The sequence below is a fragment of the Pristiophorus japonicus genome, chromosome 14, assembly GCF_044704955.1.
Source record: "Pristiophorus japonicus isolate sPriJap1 chromosome 14, sPriJap1.hap1, whole genome shotgun sequence".
Taxonomy (NCBI): Eukaryota; Metazoa; Chordata; class Chondrichthyes; family Pristiophoridae; genus Pristiophorus; species Pristiophorus japonicus.
The window spans coordinates 113,520,787-113,540,581 of record NC_091990.1 but is presented as its reverse complement, the minus strand read 5'-3'; the positions used below and the strand labels follow the sequence as shown (position 1 = coordinate 113,540,581).

Sequence of the window (19,795 nt, the reverse complement as noted above, 5' to 3'; positions counted from 1 at the left end):
AAGGCTTCATCGACAACACCTCACAAACCCGCGACCTCTACCTCCTAGAAGGACAAGGGCAGCAGGCGCATGGGAACAGCATCACTTGCAAGTTCCCCTTGGAAATATATCGCCGTTACTTCATCGACGCTGGGTCAAAATCTTGGAACTCCCTCCCTAACAGCACTGCGGGAGCACCTTCACCACACGGACTGCAGCAGTTCAAGAAGGCGGCTCATCACCACCTTCTCAAGGGAAATTTGGGATGGGCAATAAATGCTGACCTTGTCAGTGATGCCCACATCCTGTGAACGAATACAAAAACATTCTCTTCATTTCCTCGCTAGTTCCTCTGCCAATTATAAGAACATAAGAAATAGGAGCAGGAGTAGGCCATACGGCCCCTCGAACCCGCTCCGCCATTCAATAAGATCATGGCTGATCTGATCAGGGACTTAGCTCCACTTCCCCGCCCGCTCCCCATAACCCCTTATCCCCTTATCATTTAAGAAACTGTCTCTTTCTGTCTTAAATTTATTCAATGTCCCAGCTTTCTCAGCTCTCTGAGGCAGCAAATTCCACAGATTTACAACCCTCTGAGAGAAGAAATTCTTCCTCATCTCTGTTTTCAATGGGCAACCCCTTATTCTAAGATTATGCCCCCTAGTTCTAGTATCCCCTATTAGTGGAAACATCCTCTCTGCATCCACCTTATCAAGCCCCCTCATAATCTTATATGTTTCGATAAGATCACCTCCCATTCTTCTGATTATTTTAAATTTATGGTTATCGACTCACTCGCTAGGGGAAACAGTTTCTCCCTATTTACTCGATCAAAACCGCATGTGATTTTGAACACCTCTGTTAAATCTCCCCTTAACCGTCTCTGCTGTAAGGAGAACATTCCCAGCTTCTGAAATATCTCTGCATTATTGAAGTCCCTCATCCCCGGTACCAGTCATTTCCCGTCATTAGCCCTCTGGAACTGACTGTAACTTTGGGATTTAACACATGCACACCTAAACACGGAAATCCTGAAGCTGTGGTCAGTCAGGCACTGCTGCCACACTGGTGCGCTGTGGATCTCACCTCACTCCCCCTTCAGTGAAATCAGCTGAACTGACGAAAACCTGAGCTTTTCCATGCGAATAATCGTTGTTAAGTATCCCATCAAATGTTACGCCTTGTTGGAATAGGTGTAACTGAGGTTTTTTACAGTGTATTGATTGCTAAACAACCATTCTGAAAATCTAATTTTTATATTTGTGGAATGTCAAATTTCTCCATTCTGATAAAAATTACAATTTAAATTTTTTTTAAAGTTTGTTCTGATATTTCAGCTTCTACCTTAACCCCCAATCTTTATTTTGCTCTCTAACATTTTTAAAAAGTGAGGATAAAAGCTGCTTTTTATTTCCTTGTTTGCTCTCTGAGAGAATTTTCCAATGTAATTGGCTGCTTAAACAGCTTGATGGCATCACTGTCGCTGTGCGCCAGGAATCCCCTATTGAAAGCGCTAAAATCAATTACACGTCGAGAAACCTCTTGCGATCTCTGTTTTGCGAGGTCAGCGACCACAAATTATGGACCAATAGCTTTTAAAAGGGAAGTTGGTAATTACTTAAATGGGTATGGGCAAAGCGCCTGGACACGGGACTAAGTGGGTAGCTCTCTCGGAGTGCCGGCACAGACTCAGTGGGATGAATGAACTCCTCCTCTGCTGTAACATTTATGGTACCAGCTTGCTGAGTGTACAAAACGCCACTGATCTGAACATATTCCCTCGCACACATTACAGTGATTAATACCCCGAATAGGAGGTGGGGACTTTGTATTGTGCTGGCAAAAACTCCCCAAGAAATGGGGAAACCCGGCGTCACCGACTGCGCTGTCCACTCAGAGTTCGTTCGGCCTTTGCCACGTGCTCTCGGAGAAGGAAGAAAATATAGTGACAATTGGATAGTGCTGTCGTATCTACTGCGTCATGACGTGCTCTGCCTCCTGTTTCCAACAGTTATCCTGGGCGTCGACAACACGTCGCTGGGTGAGAAGTATCAACGTTTCGCGAGCCTGATGGAGCAGCGGTTAGCGAACTTGTTCGTGGCAGCTCAGCAACAAGGGCGAAGGTTTAAGCGTGCTTCTACAGTTGGCACCTACACTGTGCAGGTCAGGCGAAATCAATAAGACCGATCCCATTCCTGCAGATCAAATCTTTTCGGTGATGTTTATTGGTGACTGCATAAGATTGATTCTCCAGCATTGATGGATAGAGAAAGGACCTTTCCTGACCTCAATTGCCTCACAGCCAATTAATTACTTTTAAAGTGAAGTCACTGTTGTTATTTGGGAAAATGCAGTAGTTCATTTTCACACAGCAAGGCCACATGAAAAAAAAAGAATTGTATTTCTATAGCGTCTTTCACCACCTCAGGATGTTGGGGTAAAAAGGAGGCTTCTCTCCTTCAAGGTGGACTAACTGATATAGTTAATCGACTCCTTGCCCTTCTTCCCACTGTATAACGACCACAGAAGTGAACAAACGAAACCTCGGGTTTAACTTTTTTTTACAAGCAATGCACGGGAAGGTTCAGTCGTGGAACCTCCAAAATACATGAGGTTTCAAGTACAATTTACACAGGTTTTGGAGAGGAACTATCCTCCTACAAAATCATCGATAGGTCTATTGTTATCAGCCAAGTGACATTGATTTGTCGACTCTTATCAGACGGGCTCTGAGTGGTACATGCAACTGTCCATCTCTCATCATTGTTTCGTTCCATTTTGCCCTCTACCCCAGTCTATCCGACGCCTAGGGTGTTTGTACTGCCTTCCTTATCTCTTCCTCAGGGACTTCTAAACAAAACTGCTGACTTCGGCTGTTTAAGTGTTACTAAGGTTAAGCTATAGTTTAATGTGTATAAGTGTGCTATATCTATATAAGCAAGTGTTACATACATAGGCAATTATACAGACCCTCCTAATGCTGACAAATTCACTACCTTCAGCATAATTCTGACCGTCTATTTGCAACTTTTACAATTTATCCCTTACAATGTCTCAAAGCGCTTTACAGCCAATTAAGTCCTTTTTGAAGTGTGGTTGTTGTAATGTAGGAAACGCGGCAGCCAATTTGTCCACAGCAAGTTCCCACTAAGAGCAATGTGATAATGACCAGATAATCTGTTTTAGTGATGTTGATTGAGGGATAAATATTGGCCAAGACACCGGGGATAACTCCCCTGATCATCTTCGAAATAGTGAAGTGGGATCTTCTGCATCCGAGAGGGTAGTCGGGGCCTCGGTTTAACATCTCATCCAAAAGACGGCACCTCCGACAGTGTGGTGCTCCCTCAGCACTGCACTGGGAGTGTCAGCCTGGACTTAGTGCTCAAGTCTCTGGAGCGGGACTCGAACCCACAACCTTCTGACTCCGAGGTGAGAGAGAGTGCTGCCCACTTAGCCACAGCTGACACCTCGGGGGGAAATTTAACCTAAATAAACGGGTGGGCTGGGGTCGCGTGGCAAGTTAAAGTGTTAAAGATCTGAATCCCGCCCTTAACCTGCCTCTAACCCACCCACTTCCGGCTTTAACAGCGGCGGGATGGTGGGAGGGCAGCTAACCCGCTCCCAGGAGGCAGATCGTCTATTTCAATACTAGAATGAGGCTGAAAGTTGCTGCTTTAGCCTCCATTTTGAGTTTAACTTCAGCTGGTTGGGGTTTTGCAGTTCTCGGGAAACCCGCTATCGAAAGGAAGGTGGAGCCTGCTGGATTCAGGAGGTAGCCTTTGCACCTACCTCCTGGATTCAGCGTCTATTCCTAACCCCCGCCTCCAGTGAGGCCTCCGAACCCTCACGGCCCAGGCCTCCGGTTCCCCTCCCCCGCCCCACCCCCAGGCCTCCAAACCAACTCCCATGAGGATTCCTCCCCCCCTCCCCCCCCGGCTCCTCCGGCCTCCAATCTTCACCCCGCACCACCCCTGATTTCCCGGGTTTCCCGACAGCTTCCCATTTTCCAACCCGCCTTCCTGATTAAAATTCAGCCCCTTCTGTAGGTGTGCAATAGCCAGTTTGCGCACAGCCTGGTCATCTGAACTCATGTTCTTATGGCCCCGATACTAACCTGCTCTGTTGAGTGGGCGAGCAGGATACCCACAGGCTGGCAGTGGGATCCTTCTTTAAATATGGTACACGGGTCCCAATGATCCACACAAGGAAACCTTGCCACCGGGCCCCCCCCACCCACCCTCCCCGCACCTAAAGGAGAACCCTGCTCGCCTGCTCAACTGACCAGTATAACATCGGGACCTACTGGGAAGGCAGTGGGATCACAGCGAGGTAAGTTGCTGCTCATATTATAACTGCCCCCATTCCCCTCCCCCCGCCCCCTCCAACCAAGTGGGCCGAGTTAACATAGAGGCCACAGATTTTATCTCACAAACCCTTGTTTCAGTTTCCCTCGTATCAAATAGTAACTGTGCCACATCATTGTCTCTGTCTGGCTCAGTTGGTGGCAATCTCACCTCTCAATCAGAAGGCCATGGGTTTAAGCCCCACTCCATAAGAACATAACATAAGAAATAGGAGCAGGAGCAGGCCACCTGGCCCCTTGAGCCTGCTCCGCCATTTAATAAGATCATGGCTGATCTGATCCGGGATTCAGCTCCACTTCCCTGCCCACTCCCCATAATCCTTTATTCCCTTTTCGTTCAAAAATCTGTCTATCTCCGCCTTAAATATATTCAAAGACCCAGCCTCCACAGCTCTCTGGAGCAGAGAATTCCACTGATTTACAACCCTCTGAGAGAAGAAATTCCTCCTCATCTCAGTTTTAAATGAGCGACCCCTTATTCTGAGACTATAGGCTAGAACCCCCACTTTTGTGGTTATCGAATCCGGCGTGGGCGGTAAAAAAGGGTTTTCAGATTGCTGGCTTCTCGCCCATTCTCAAAACACCTAGTTTATATTTTTGAAAATGGGCATCACCGTGAGCAATGTCAAATGGTCGGTAGCTTTAAATATTTCTGACCTTCTGCCGTAAAGTGTGGCCGTCCTTAGCAACGGCATGGCAACGCTCGATTCCCGTGATTCTGGAGGTTAAGGGTCACCATGACATGCGCAGAAGAGGAGACAGTGAGAGAGGGAGCTCAGAGGGACTGAAGGCAAGGCTGGGTGTGGTGTGGCTGCTTTGGGAGGAAGGAGGGAGACTTTAGAGCTTCACAGCAAGTAGGCAAACAAAAATTAGCTGTTACCAGACACATGTTTGACCGAATTTGCCCTATAATGGAGAGAGAGGAGGAGGCATCACAGCACGCTGTGGAGACTGACGCTGAAGAGAGCAGTGAGGTGGGAGAGGAGCACATTGGAGGCCGCAAAAGAGCCAGGAGGGTCTCGAATGAGGCAAATGCCTCCCTCCTGCAGGAGATCAAGTCACGCTGGGGTGATTTGACACAGGGAGGGCAAGGGAAGCCCACCCCAAAGGCCTACCAGAGGAAATGGACCGAGATAGCAGAGGTGGTCTCGTCAGCGACCAACGAGGTGCGTGAAGGCAACCAATGCCACAAACGATGGAATGACCTTGTGGGATCCGCAAGAGTAAGTATTACAATGATTTACATGTACTTATGTATTTATATAATTTGATTTATAACAGTCATGAGTGACTATCAGCAGATGTGAGGTCTAGCACTTTTATCGGGAATGTTTTACTCAAAGCCTGCGGTCACGGTGTACATCTTTAGGTAAAGAATAATAATAATCATAATAATCATGATTACATCTGTCGGTTATGTCTTGTATTATGTCTGTGACAGTACCTGCAATGATATCACGCAATGATCTCATGCCATGTCTTCCTGGTGCCTTTTACAGAAGAAGCTATCGATGATGAGGTCTGAGCAGAGGCGAATGGGTGGGGGGGGGCCACAAGTCCCCAGCGACATCACTGAGATGGAGGAGCGAGTACTCGCACTTGTGGGGAAGCACCACCGGTTAGCCACGGACGCATCTGCAGACCCTGAGGTGATGCTTACATCATTGCGTGATCTAAAGTCAATAGATTCCACACCAACTCATATCCGAACAATCATATATGATGGATGATTTCTAAAAGTGTCATAGAAATAATGCTGGCCCAATGAAAATCATTGCAATGCACAATGTGTTGATGGTCATGAAATGTGATGTCTGTGATGATTTTGAGAGCGGTGGTGCTTTTGTCGTGCATATACTATGTGTAGCGCTGGACTCACCTTGTCACCCTAGCACCCCCTTCTCCTCTAATAACCTCATTTGTGTTTTGCAGCTCAGCCAGCAGTGCAGCCCCAGGCAAGGCCACAGAGGCCAGAAGGTGGGGGCGTGGGGCAGGAGTCGGCGAACGATCCTACATCTGGTGCTGAGGAGCTCCGATTGTTGCCCGTCAATCCACTGGGTCTGTTCTCGAATGATGAGAGCGAGGACTTCAAAGAACCTGCATTGCCATTCTCCAGAAGCCATTCCACCACAAGGCCATCTAGTGGTCCTGCGGTCATTCCCGCCTCCACTCTGGAGGTGCTGACCCCAAGCACCTCTCCACAGGGCACCCCATTTGGCCCCAGGATGGCGCCGACCCCACGGAGGCTTCGTGGACGCGGTAGGTCTGTTCCACGAGCGCGACATGACAGCGGAGAGATGGTGCAGTTGTCCAGGAGGACTGTAGACATTGGTGACCAGCTCTTCGAGGCATTGGGGGGACATTTCCCGACCCCTGGCCACCATAACCGAGTACATTCTGCGCATGGTGGAGTCCCTAGATGCGATAGCCAGGAACACTGCTGCCACAGCCCTCCCAGTGGTTCCAGAGCATGGCACTCCACCCTAGGCTCCGCAGCACCACTGCGAACGATAGATGAGAGCAAGGACCAAGATCCTGCTTCTGCATCAGAGAACGTTGCCCCCTCGGCACCCCCCGCTCCCGTACCGTTGCAACCACCGCATCTGCCTTCATCCCCCCCAATGAGGCACTGCCTGAGGAGCTCCTCGACCAGGCGCCGTGGAGCGAGGAGGGGAAGGGGTAGAGGTGGGGAGAAGGAGGAGAAGGGGGAAAGAAAGTGAGGTGCATGTGCGCAGGTGATGGCTGTGTTATATCTCCATCTGGGTGTATGCAATTTGTTGCAATGTATGGGGGCTGGGGACCACGCTTCTGCTTTGCCTTTGTATTCTGCGTTGGTGGATATATTGAACATGTGATTTATGTCAATGGTGGGAAAAGTTGGGTGTGGGCGGGGGTTGGGTGTTATTGGCTGTGACTCTTATGATTTCAGACCAATGTTGCTATTAAACTTTTGTTATTGAACATAACCTTGTTGTGCATTGTCTCAGATAGCTGGACCATTACACACTGGTGATTCCTGTGAAAGGGTTAAATACAACTTAACATCAGTCAGCGTAAACTTTAATTGGCACCAAGGTGATGGGCACCATTGATGTCTGAGCTGTACACACTTAGCAGTGTGTCAGCGTTGTCACTCACATCAGTGCTCTTTCAGGCAAATCTTTCCGATATCAGCTCCTCACGTAAGAGTGGGATTTAACAAATGCCAGCCACAACGCTGGCATCTGTCCTGGTTAGTTCCACTTTTTGACGGCGTTTTTTTGAGCGGGCGATATTCTGGGCGATATGTGTGCGAGGTGGTGAAATTGACGGTGGCCGATCTCCATGGCCGCTAGTTTGGCTAAATATGCTCTTTACGACAAAAAACAGTCGCCGGGCGTTATTATTGAATCTCGGCGTTAAATCCGTGCGGAAAGTAACGCTGGGCGATAATATGGGCGTTGTAATCGCCCATTCTACTGATTCTGCCCCCCAAAAATATTTTTTCTCGCCGATAAGTCCATTGGGAAAATAACACTCGGCAATAAGTCTCCTAAAAAGCCCGGTATTTTCCATTTTGTGCTAAAATGGGCGCTATATAGGCATCATACGTCATTTCAGCGGTAAAATGGGCGTTAAGTGGGTGTTAAGCATGAAAGAAAAGTGGGGGTTCTAGCCCTATGTCCCCTAGTTCTAGTTTCCCCTATGAGTGGAAATATCCTCTCTGCATCCACCTTGTCGAGCCCCCTCATTATCTTATATGTTTCAATAAGATCACCTCTCATTCTTCTGAGCTCCACTGAGTCAAGGCCCAGAGACCTGAGCACACACCCGAGGCTGGCACTCTATCACAGCACTGAGGTATTATCTAGGTGCTATGAAACCGATGTCAGCCCCTCACCACTTACCTGACGGCCGGGGGTACGTTCCCGCGGATCCCAGGCTGCTGCCTCCTGCTGCCCGAATTCCTGCTCCCATCCTCTGGGCCAGGCAGGAGTCTGAGAACGTTTATTGTCATGAAGTCCCTTTCCCCTCTCCGCCCGTTACTATGGGGGAACAATTGCGGCCGGAGGCTTCCTTTGAACAAACGCCTCCGACCCGAATTTTTAATGAAAATACCTGGTGGTCCTGGAGGAAGGTAGGATTCCGGTCGGAGGCCTCCATTCGCTGCGCAGCATGCGGGGAGATGTCCTCCAGGTACATAGTCGAATCCTGGGATCATGTGGGCCTGGACCACCAATGGACATGGCGTATTCTCATTGATAATAATGGAAACTCCGTTTGTACAGGATCCCATTACTATCAATGAGAAAATCCCCCAGAAACACAACATAATAAATTTCTTAAAAACTCACATAGTTAAAATTAATTGAAATTGATCGTAATTAAATGTTTTAGAAAAATAATTCTTCTGTAAATTTTTTTTTTTACTGTGTTTTAATAGGATTAAAAATAAACTTACCTCAATGGACAGGGGAATTTTAGGCGCTTCTGTTTTAGGGGTGAAAACGGAGGCAAGGCGGGAAAGTTACCAGCTGGGAATTGTCTGCGCTTTGGTAAGGAAGTTTGGGTATCTGGACCCTGCGTCAGGGGGCGCAGCGCGAAGGGAGACATTGTACAACTTTCGAGAGGGGAGCGGGCAGGTCAGAAGGCCTCACCGTGGGCCTGCTCCTGGGCATAGCCAAGGTGGCCATTAACCATAACCATAACCATAGCGGGCGGTCAAGGGGGTCATTCAGCCCGACTGCCTGTCTCTCTTCCGTGGTTACATCCGAACCAGGGTGTCCCTGGAGATGGAACACGCGGTGTCCATCGGCACGTTGGCGGCCTTCCGCGTGAGGTGGGCGGCGGAGGGACTGGAGAGCATCATCATCCCCGGCAACCAAATTTTAATTTTAACCACTTACTGTCTAAAGTTTAATTTGTTTATTTGTAAGGGAGCACTTGTATTAATGTTCAACTGAAATAGTTGTACAACTTTCAAAGCGCAGAAATGAGAACCTCGTGAACTAAAGTGCCGGGGTGAAACCCGGAGCGCAAAAGGACCGGAAAATCCAACCCCAAGTCTTTAATATAAAAATGAGTGATTAAATTAGATTTTTCTATGTTTTAAAAGTCTTACGCTGGTAAAGGTAGGCTGTACACCTGCTTTTATGATGCGGAAGAGTTTGAAGGACATTCGCTGGGAAAGAATTGGGCAAATCGCCCAAATCTCCGCCCGCAGAATGTCCTTCTCCCGGGTATGTGTACACTCTGTCAAAAGATATTTTGACCGATCGCAAAAGCCGGTTCTCGACGCATGCGCATCGTGCGCTGAGAACCGGCATGTGTGACACCTCTTCGGGTGCGTGTGCACATTGTTCACACCCGGAGAGGGCGCAATTTTCGGGCCAATGTCTTAATGATCTATCTTTATTGGGGGAAAATTTCTGTTTCTACCTCTACTATTGTGAAGAGGGCGATCAAATTTATGGCTTCTTTCATGACTGGGATTGGTTTTCACACCTTCTGATCTCATTCGTCACGTAATGACTGATCACCAACGTTGAGAGCTTTCGCTGTCCGTTAAAACTATAAATGAACCAATTCTAGTCAGTCCACAGACCTGCTGAGAGAAGCTTAGCCACTCTTGTTTCTTTCCATACAGACGCCAAACCGTGTGATTTCCTTTTGTATCTGTTCTCCGGGCTTTGTCCTCTTCAATTAGATGTCCAGATTCCTTCTGAACATTCCCAAGGAATCTGCCTCCAACATCCTTTCAGGCAATGTGTTCCAGATCTTAACAACCCTCTGTGTGAAAACGTTTCTCCTCATTTCCCCTCTACTTCTTTTGCCAATTATTTTAAATTTATGACCTTTGGTTACTGTCCCGCTTGCCGGAGGGATCAGTTTTTCCCGACTTTTCTGTCAAAACTATTCATGATTTTGAAGACCTCTTGTTAAATCTTCCTGTAACCTTCTCTGCTCTTAAGGAGAACAGCCCCAGTATCTCTAGTCTCTCTACGTAACTGAAGTCCCTCGATCCTGGTGCCATTCCAGTAAACCTCCTCTGTACCCTCTCCAAGACCTTGACATCCTTCCTAAAGTGTGGTGCCCAGAATTGGACACAATACACCAGCCAAGGCCTAATCAGTGATTTATAAAGGTTTAGCCTAACTTCTTTGCCTTTGTTCTGCCACATTCAAAGCTATGCGCATACAGAAATGAATAATTGTTACAATCAGAAATAGCAGACATAATATAGAGCATTAGTAGTTGTTCTGTCATTACATGATCAAAATGACTTAAAAAGTATTTACAGCACAGAAATGAGCCATTCGGCCCAACTGGTCCATACCGCTGTTTATGCTCCACACAAGCCTCCTCCCACCCCTCTTCATTTCACCCCATCAACATATCCCTCTATTCCTTTCTCCCTCGTGTGTTTATCCAGCTTCCCCTTTACATGCATCTGTGCTATTCACCTCAACCACTCTCTGTGGCAGCGAGTTCCACATTCTCACCAATTTCTGGGTAAAGAAGTTTCTCCTGAATTCCCTATTTGATTTATTAGTAACTGTCTTGTATTGATGGTTTGATTTAAATTTTTTCTGCAGCTGGTCAGCATTAAGCGTTTTCCTGGCCCTAAGAATCCAGCCGAGCTGACATACTATGCCCTGGAGAGTGGCGGGGCCTTGCTGGGGACAACCGCAGCCAAGATACTGAATACAGTCGACCCACAGACAATGGCCCTGGAGCTAGGCTATCGTGTGCAGCTCCAAGCAGAACGTAAGTGGGCCTGCTATTTCCTCAGTTTCCGTGAGGGAGTCGGGAGGTGGGGGAAGTGCTGGAGTCTAGGACTAGGGGACATTGCCTAAATGTTTGAGCCAGGCCTTTCAGAAGTGAAGTTTGGAAAAAAAACAGAAAATGCTGGAAGTCTCAGCAGGTCAGGCAGCATCTGTGGAGAGGAACTTCCACACTTCCCTCTGATCCCATCCCTTCTTCCAATCTCACCCCTGCGTGTTTTCACTATCCCCTCTGACCTTCCCCTCTCTGACCCCGAACGATCAGTCCTCAGCAAAGGCCTGAGCTTCATCCCCTTACGCCCCAACCTCAATGAAGTTCAAGCTCGACATATTGCTGAGCTCTTTTTCTATTGCCTTCGCCTCTGTGTCCACTTCTTCGGCCAGGAGTTTTCCCCCGCGCACAGCTGACCCTTTCTCCCATTTTCAGAATTCTCGCTCTACCTCAACCCCTTCCTCTGGCCTCTTACTCTCTCTAGACCTCTTCATTGCAAACTGCCGACGGGACATCGGCCATCTCAATTTCTCTGCTCCCCTCACTCACTCCAACCTACCTCCCTCTGAACTTGCAGCACTCCGCTTGGTCAGATCCAATCCCAACCTGCTGACAAGGGTGGCGCTGTTGTTGTTTGGCAAACCGACCTCGACCTTGCAGAGGCTGATCGCCAACTCTCTGACAGTTCCTCCTACCTCCCCTGGACCGTGACCCCACTACTGAACATCAAGCCATCATTTCCCAGACCGTCACTGACCTCATCTCCTCTGAAGATCTTCCCTCCACAGCCACCGACCTCATAGTTCCCCAACCCCGCACAGCCCACTTCTACCTCCTTCCCAAGATCCACAAACAGGAGTGCCCCGGTAGACCCATCGTTTCAGCCTGTTCTTGCCCCACAGAACTTAGTTCTTCCTATCTCGACTCTTTTTTCTCCCCTTGTCCACTCTCTTCCCATCTACATCCGCAACTCCTCTGGCGCCCTCCATCACTTTAACAGTTTCCGGTTTTCTCGTCCCCAACCATCTCCTTTTCCCCATGGACATCCAATCCCTCTACACTTCCATCCCCCACCAGGATGGCCTGAGGGTGCTCCGCTTCTTCCTCGAGCAGAGGCCCAACCAGTCCCCATCCCCCACCACCCTCGTCCGCCTGGCTGAACTTGTTCTCACATTGAACAACTTCTCCTTTAACTCCACTCACTTCCTCCAAATTAAAGGTGTTGCTATGGGAACCTGCATGGGTCCTAGCTATGCCTACCTTTTTGTGGGATATGTGGAACATTCTTTGTTCCAGTCCTACTTGGGTCCACTCCCTCACCTCGTTTTCCGGTACATTGATGACTGTATCTGTGCCGTTTCCTGCTCGTGCCCTGAACTAGAAAATTTCATTCACTTTGCATCCAATTTCCACCCTTTCCTCACCTTCACATGGACCATCTCCGACTCTTCCCTTCCCCTCTTTGACTTCTCTGTCTCCATCTCTGGGGATAGGCTTTCGACCAGTATCCACCATAAGCTCACTGACTCCCACAGCTACCTGGACTACACTCCCTGCCACCCCGCATCTATTCCACTCTCCCAGTTTCTCTGTCTCCGTCGCATCTGCTCTGATGTCGCCACGTTTCACACTAGTGCCTCTGACATGTCTTCCTTTTTCCTCAACGGAGGATTCCCCTCCGCCGTGGTTAATATGGCCCTCGACCGTGTCTGTTCTATTTCCCACACCTCTGCTCTCACTGCTTCCCTTCTCTCCCAGAACCACGACAAGGTTCTCCTTGTCCTCACCTTTAACCCACTAGCCTCCATGTTCAACGCATCCTCCGCCATTTCCGCCACCTCCAGCGTGATTCCACCACCAATCACATCTTCCCCATCTCTCCCCTCTCAGTATTCCAAAGGGACCGCTCCCTCCGAGACACCCTGGTCCATTCCGCAGTCACCCCCAGCAACTCCTCCCCTTCCACGGCACCTTTCTGTGCAAACGCAGGAGATGCAACACCTGCCCTTTTACCTCCTCCCTTCCCACTATCCAGGGCCCCAAATACTCCTTCCAGGTGAAATAGCGATTTACTTGTACTACTTTCAATTTAGTACACTGTATTCGCGGCTCACGATGCGGTCTCCTCTACACTGGGGAGACCAAGCGCAGATTGGGTGACCGCTTTTTGGAACACCTCTGTTCAGTCCGTAAGTGTGACCCTGAGCTTCCAGTCACCTGTCACTTTAATTCTCCGCTCCACTCCCACTCTGACATCTCCGTCCTCGGTCTCCTACACTGTTCCAACGAAGCTCAACACAAGCTCGAGGAACAACACTTCATCTTTCGTTTAGGCACTTTACACCCTTCTGGACTCAACATTGAGTTCAACAATTTCAGAGCGTAACTGCTGCCAATCTATGACACCCTTTCTACCCCCCCCAACCCCCGTCCCCCTCAGAGCCTGTTTCTTTCTTTTTTTCTCCTTGTCTCTAATGGCAGTTGGTCATAATCCTGCCATTCACACCCTATCTCGATGAATGTTTTTCTCACTCCTGCCATTACCATTTGAATTCGGGCCATCATCCCTTTTGTCTCTCTAATCTCTCCTGTCTTCCAACCTATCACGGACCTTCCCTTTTGTTCTTTCTTCCCCTCCCCCTTTCAATGCTTGTTAAGAATCTGTTCTTTCCGAACACTCTCCAGTTCTGACGAAGGGTCATCGACCCGAAACGTTAACTCTGCTTCCTCTCCATAGATGCTGCCTGACCCGCTGAGATTTCCAGCATATTCTGTTTTTATTACAGATCCCAGCATCTGCAGTATTTTGCTTTTGTGAAGTTAGGAAACACTTCTACACGCAAAGGGTGGCAGAAATTTGGAGTTCTCTTCCACAAACGGCAGTTGATGCTGCGGGTCAATTGTTAATTTTAGATCGGAGATTGATAGATCTCTGTTAACCAAAGGTATGAAGGGATGTGGGGTAAAGGCCCATGGAGTTAGGTCACAGATCAGCCGTGATCTCATTGAATGGTGGAGCAGGCTCGAGGGGCTGAATTGCCTCCTCCTGTTCCTATGTTCTTAAAACCATGAAAAAGAATTAACAGGAGCCACAAGCCCAGTAGACTGAGTGTATTGTTCTTCCTGTTGCCGGTTTGTACAGAGGCTCCCCTGCCGTCGGATGACAGTCAATGGCGATCAGTGAGGATCAGCATTTGTGACAATTCCTGACTTGAACCTTTGGATAGCACGAGCAAGGGCGGAGTAACCGTGGGGCGGAGTGACCGTGGGGCGGATAGGGCTGCAACCCCAGACTCACCAAAGAACATAGGCCCGCCAAATAAATGTAGGAAAATAATATAAGGCCTCCCAAATAGGCTGAATAGAATAGAAAATAAGAGAGGAAAAACAAGACCAAGGAAAATATTGTTTATTGGCCTAACGTGTACATACCTATTTTTGCAGAGACAAGATCTTTACTATTTGTTTATATGTATAGGAATCTAGTACTGCAATGTTACCAGAACCAGAATATATACCTACTTGATACAGGATATACGCTTTCATTGTTGAATACACTGGCCTATGTTTTCATACTCAGAATCAGAATCATACATGTAATGTAATGAACATGAAACAAGATAATTATAAGCCCATTTGGATCAATTTGCCCCAGGCCCATCAGGCCCTTAATCCAGCCCTGAGCACTTGACCATTTGGCGAGTGAATTTCTCCCGTCCAGCAGTGTATCTGGGATTGAAGGGAGATGTCCTTCAAGGGCCAGCAGCGAAATTGAGTTGTCTGAACGTGCTAATGTTACATGACGTGTCCCAGCTCGGCTGAAAGTGGTTGTAGAATTGAGAAAGGTTAGAGTGCATATTGTTGAGATGAAAGAGCATGATGTTATTTTGTTCTGATAAGAATCACTTATTGTTCACTTGTTGTAAATCTTTGTGCAGATTGGTGGTTGTGGCTGACAGATTTAGATCTTGGACGATCAAAGGGATAGAACCATATTAGGTCAATGGAGAAAACTTTCAGTGTGCAAAAATTTGACTGTGTCTCCTCATTTATTTAAATAGATCTCATCGTCATTTAAATAAGAGAAAAAACAAATACTTGGATTTATATAGCGCCTGTCACAACCAGCGGACGTCTCGGAATCTAGAACTAGAATAGTCTCAGAATAAGGAGTCACACATTTAAAACGAGATGAGGAGGAATTTCTTCTCCAAAGGATCGTGAATCTTTGGAATTCTCTACCTCTTGGAGTTGTGGAGGGTGGGTCAATATATTTAAAGTGGAGATAGACAGATTTTTGAACGAAAAGTGAATTAAGGGTTATGGGGAACGGGCAGGGAAGTGGAGTTGAAGCCAGGATCAGATCAGCCATGATCTTATTGAATGGCGGAGCAGGCTTGAGGGGCCTACTCCTGCTGCTATTTCTTATATTCTTATGCCTCAAAGCGTTTCACAGCCAATGAAGTACTCTTGGAGTGTAGTCATTGTTGTAATGTAGGAAACGTGGCAGCCAATTTGCACACAGGTAAGCTCCCACAAACAGCAATGTGATAAAAAAAAACAGGTTATCTGGTTATTGTCATGTTGTTTGAGGGATAAATATTGGCCCAGGACATCGGGGATAACTCCCTGCTCTTCTTTGAAATAGTGCCATGGGATCTTGTTTGTCCACTTGAGAGAGCAGTTTAACGTCGCATCCGAAAGACGGCACTTCTGACAGTGCAGCACTCCCTCAGCACTGCACTGGGAGTGTCAGCCTAGATTTATGTACTCAAGTTCAAACCCATAACCTGCTGACTCTGGGGCGAGAGTGCTACTCACTGAGCCAACGCTGACCATAATGTGATTTAGATAGACCCTATTGTCATTTAAATAGACCATACTCTAATATGGATAGAACCCTTTATCATTTAAATAGCCAATAATGTAATCTATACAGACCATATGGTAATTTAAGCACACCCTATTGCCATCCCAGTGTCTCAGATTCTATCAGCAATTTCTCTGTCTTTTTGTTGTGTGAAATGTGGAACATGGTGCCTCCAGAACAGCCTCATCACGTACAATATACAGATGGAATGATGCCAGGGCAAGACCCATGATCGATCCAGCCTGTCCCACATAGCTCCGATGCCTCATACATCACAATCCATACACTCCCTCCCCACATACCTGGAACCTCGCGAGCTCGTGGCAGAGGCAAAAAATTTAAAGAATTTTTAGGCAGGTCAGACAGAGAAAATAACTGGAAACATCTTGTCCAACCCCCTCAGGCAATTAAAACTAGTCCAGGAAATCAACAGCAACTTGTACTTATATAGAGCTTTAACATAGTAAAACATCCGAAGGGACTTCATAGGAGTATTATAAAACAAAATTTGATGCCGAGCCACATAAGGTGAAATTAGGACAGGTCAAAGATGTAGATTTTAAGGTCTTAAAGGAGGAAAGAGAGACATAAACTTGAGGTGATCCAAAACTCGGCTGCCAGTGTCCTAACTCGCACCAAGTCCCGCTCACTCATCACCCCTGTGCTCGCTGACCTATATTGGCTCTACATTAAGCAACGCCTCCATTTTAAAATTCTCATCCTTGTTTTCAAATCCCTCCATGACCTTGCCCCTCCCGATCTCCGTAAGGGAGAGGTTTAGGCACACCCACCAATGATTGAGCCATTATAATCAGGGATGCTCAAGGGGCCAGAATTAGAGGAGCACAGAGATCTCAGAGTTGCAGGGGTGGAGGAGATTACGGAGATCGGGAGGGGCAAGGTCATGGAGGGATTTGAAAACAAGGATGAGAATTTTAAAATGGAGGCGTTGCTTAATGTAGAGCCAATATAGATCAGCGAGCACAGGGGTGATGGGTGAGCGGGACTTGGTGCGAGTTAGGACACTGGCAGCCGAGTTTTGATCACCTCAAGTTTACGTCAGGTAGAATGTGGGAGGCCAGCCAGGAGTGCATTGGAATAGTCAAGTCTAGAGGTAACAAAGGCTTCAGAGTGACCTGTTTCTGTGCTGTATATTCTACGTACTATATACAAAAGGATATACTTGCTTTGGAGGCAGTTCAGAGAAGGTTCACTAGGTTGATTCCGGGGATGAGGGGGTTGATGTATGAGGAAAGGTTAAGTAGGTTGGGCCTCTACTCATTGGAATTCAGAAGAATGAGAGGTGATCTTATCAAAACGTATAAGATTATGAGAGGACTTGACAAGGTGGATGCAGAAAGGATAGGGGAGACAAGAACTAGAGGGCATAATCTTAGTTTTAAATGGGCGGCCCCTTATGCTGAGATGAGGAGAAATTTCTTCTCTCAGAGGGTTGTAAATCTGTGGAATTCGCTGCATCAGAGAGCTGTGGAAGCTGGGACATTAAATAAATTTAAGACAGAGATAGACAGTTTCTTAACCGATAAGGGATTAAGAGGTTATGGGGAACGGGCAGGGAAGTGGACCTGAGTCCATGATCGAATCAGCCATGATCGTATTAAATGACAGAGCAGGCTCGAGGGGCCGTATGGCCTACTCCTGCTCCTATTTCTTATGTTCTTATGTTTTTATGTAATTACAATATTACAAAAGTACTGCGTTGGCTGTAAAGCGCTTTGGGGACCCCTGACGTACGTGAAATGCGTCATATAGATGCACAATCTATCTTGTTTTCTTGGTCGTGAACCATTCAGTGTGATGGTGCAGTTGAGGGCAATGGAGACACAAAGGAAGCTACTCACCAGGGATGAACAGCACTGCCCAAAGGATGTATTCATTGAGAGATGGGAACGGAAGATTGCGATCCCTATTTAGCACCAAGTCACCACCATGTTTGAAATGTGAGGGATAATCTTAACCTGACCAGCCGGGCCGAGGAACTGATGAGGATCGGATACAACACTGGTTTTACACCCCGCTCCATTTAATTCTCCTGTTAAGTCAACAGAGAATAATATTGGGCAGCTGTAAGACTGTCTTTGCATCCGATTCCCTGGGTTTTCCTGCAGCGCCAGTTTAGTAAAAATTGCACCGTGAGCAGGAGAGTTCTCCCCAGTGTCCTGGGCCAATAATTATCCCTCAATCAACATCGAAAACTGATTATCTGGTCATTATCACATTGCTGTTTGTGGGAGCTTGCTGTGCGCAAATTGGCTGCCACTTTTCCCAACATTACAACAGTGACTACACTTCAAAAAATGTACTTCATTGCCTGTGAAGCGCTTTGGAATGTCCGGTGGTCGTGAAAGGTGCTATATAAATGCAAGTCTGTCTCTTTTCAAAAGGAGCGGGCTCAGGTTGTTGGAAATATCGATGAAGGTTGGTGTCACTGGAGGTGACATCAATCGTCTCTAATCCTTTTGTTCTTCGTGCAGCTGTCGTGAAAAACCCGCCCAACAACTTGTGGATCATCGCGGCGGTGCTGGCTCCTGTTGGCGTGGTAACCGTTATCATCATCATCATTTCTGCCGTGCTGTGCCGGAAAAACAAGAGCGAGTTTAAGTCCGAGACCATGTCGAACCTCCACCAGAGAGCAAAGGTGAGCAGCACTGATGGCCCTTGTCCCTTTGGGATTGCCGCTAACTAACTCGTCCCCTTCACATCTCATTTATCTCATTGAAACACAAGGCTGGATTTTTGGCTTTGATGATTTTGGGGCGGTAATGGCAACGGGGCGGTAAAGTTACTGTCCGGGAACAGTGTGCGCCTCAGTAGGTAAGTTTGGGCAGCTGGGCCCTGCGTCAGGGGGAGCAGCGCTAAGGGAGGCATTGTACACCTCTCTTAGCATGTTAGCATGGGAAACTCCCGAGCTAAAGAGCCGGGCCGGGAGCGCTCCGAGAGATGCCTGTGGCGGGTGGGGGGGCGGGGGGGCGGGGGGTGGAGAAACCTGAACAAAATCCCCACAAAAACATTCCCAAAACATTGCTAAGCACCAGAAAATGTGTCCCATAATATTCTGAGAGGGATTGACAGGGTGGATGCTGAGAGGTTGTTTCCCCCTGGCTGGAGAGTCTAGACCCGGGGGTCATAGTCTCGGGATAAGGAGTCGGCCATTTAAGACAGAGATGAGGAAGAATTTCTTCACTCAGAGGGTTGTGAATCTTTGGAATTCTCTAACACAGAGGGCTGTGGATGCTCAGTCGTTGAGTATATTCAAGGCAGAGATTGATCAATTTTTGGACTCTTGGGGAATCAAGGGATATGGAGATCGGGCAGGAAGGTTGCGTTGAGGTCAAAGATCAGCCATGATCGCATTGAATGGCGGAGCAAGCTCAATGGACTGTGGCCCACTCCTGCTCCTAAGTCTTATGTTCTCATGTTCTTATCTGCAGGAGTGGTGGTAGCTGTTTGGTAATTTGAAAATAAAACCAGGTCAAAAAATGCTGGAAACACTCAACGGGTCAGGCAGCATCTATGGAGCAAGAAACAGAGTTAATGTTTCAGGGAAAGGGGAGGAAAGAACAAAAGGGATGGAGAGCAGGAGAGATTAAATGACAAAAGGGATGGTGCAAGGCAAAAGGGAATGGTAATGGGATAAGTTAGTGTCAGCTGTGGCTCAGTGGGTAGTACACTCGCCTCTGTGTCAGAAGGTTGTGGGTTCAAGTCCCACTCCATGAACTTGAACACATATATCTAGGCTGACACTCCCAGTGGAGTGCTGCACTGTCGGAAGTGCCGTCTTTCGTATGAGACATTAAACT

At 47.6% G+C, this 19,795-nt stretch overlaps 1 protein-coding gene across 1 annotated transcript in view; it reads left to right on the top strand.

The window, feature by feature from the left end:
• kiaa1549la (KIAA1549-like a) overlaps window positions 1-19,795 on the top strand; it is a 542,422-nt gene that overhangs the window by 246,367 nt on the left and 276,260 nt on the right. Inside the window, exons 9-11 of the mRNA XM_070898600.1 lie at window positions 1,994-2,145; window positions 10,924-11,095; window positions 18,470-18,633. Coding sequence (XP_070754701.1) covers window positions 1,994-2,145; window positions 10,924-11,095; window positions 18,470-18,633 — 488 coding nt within the window. The remainder of the gene's footprint in view (window positions 1-1,993; window positions 2,146-10,923; window positions 11,096-18,469; window positions 18,634-19,795) is intronic.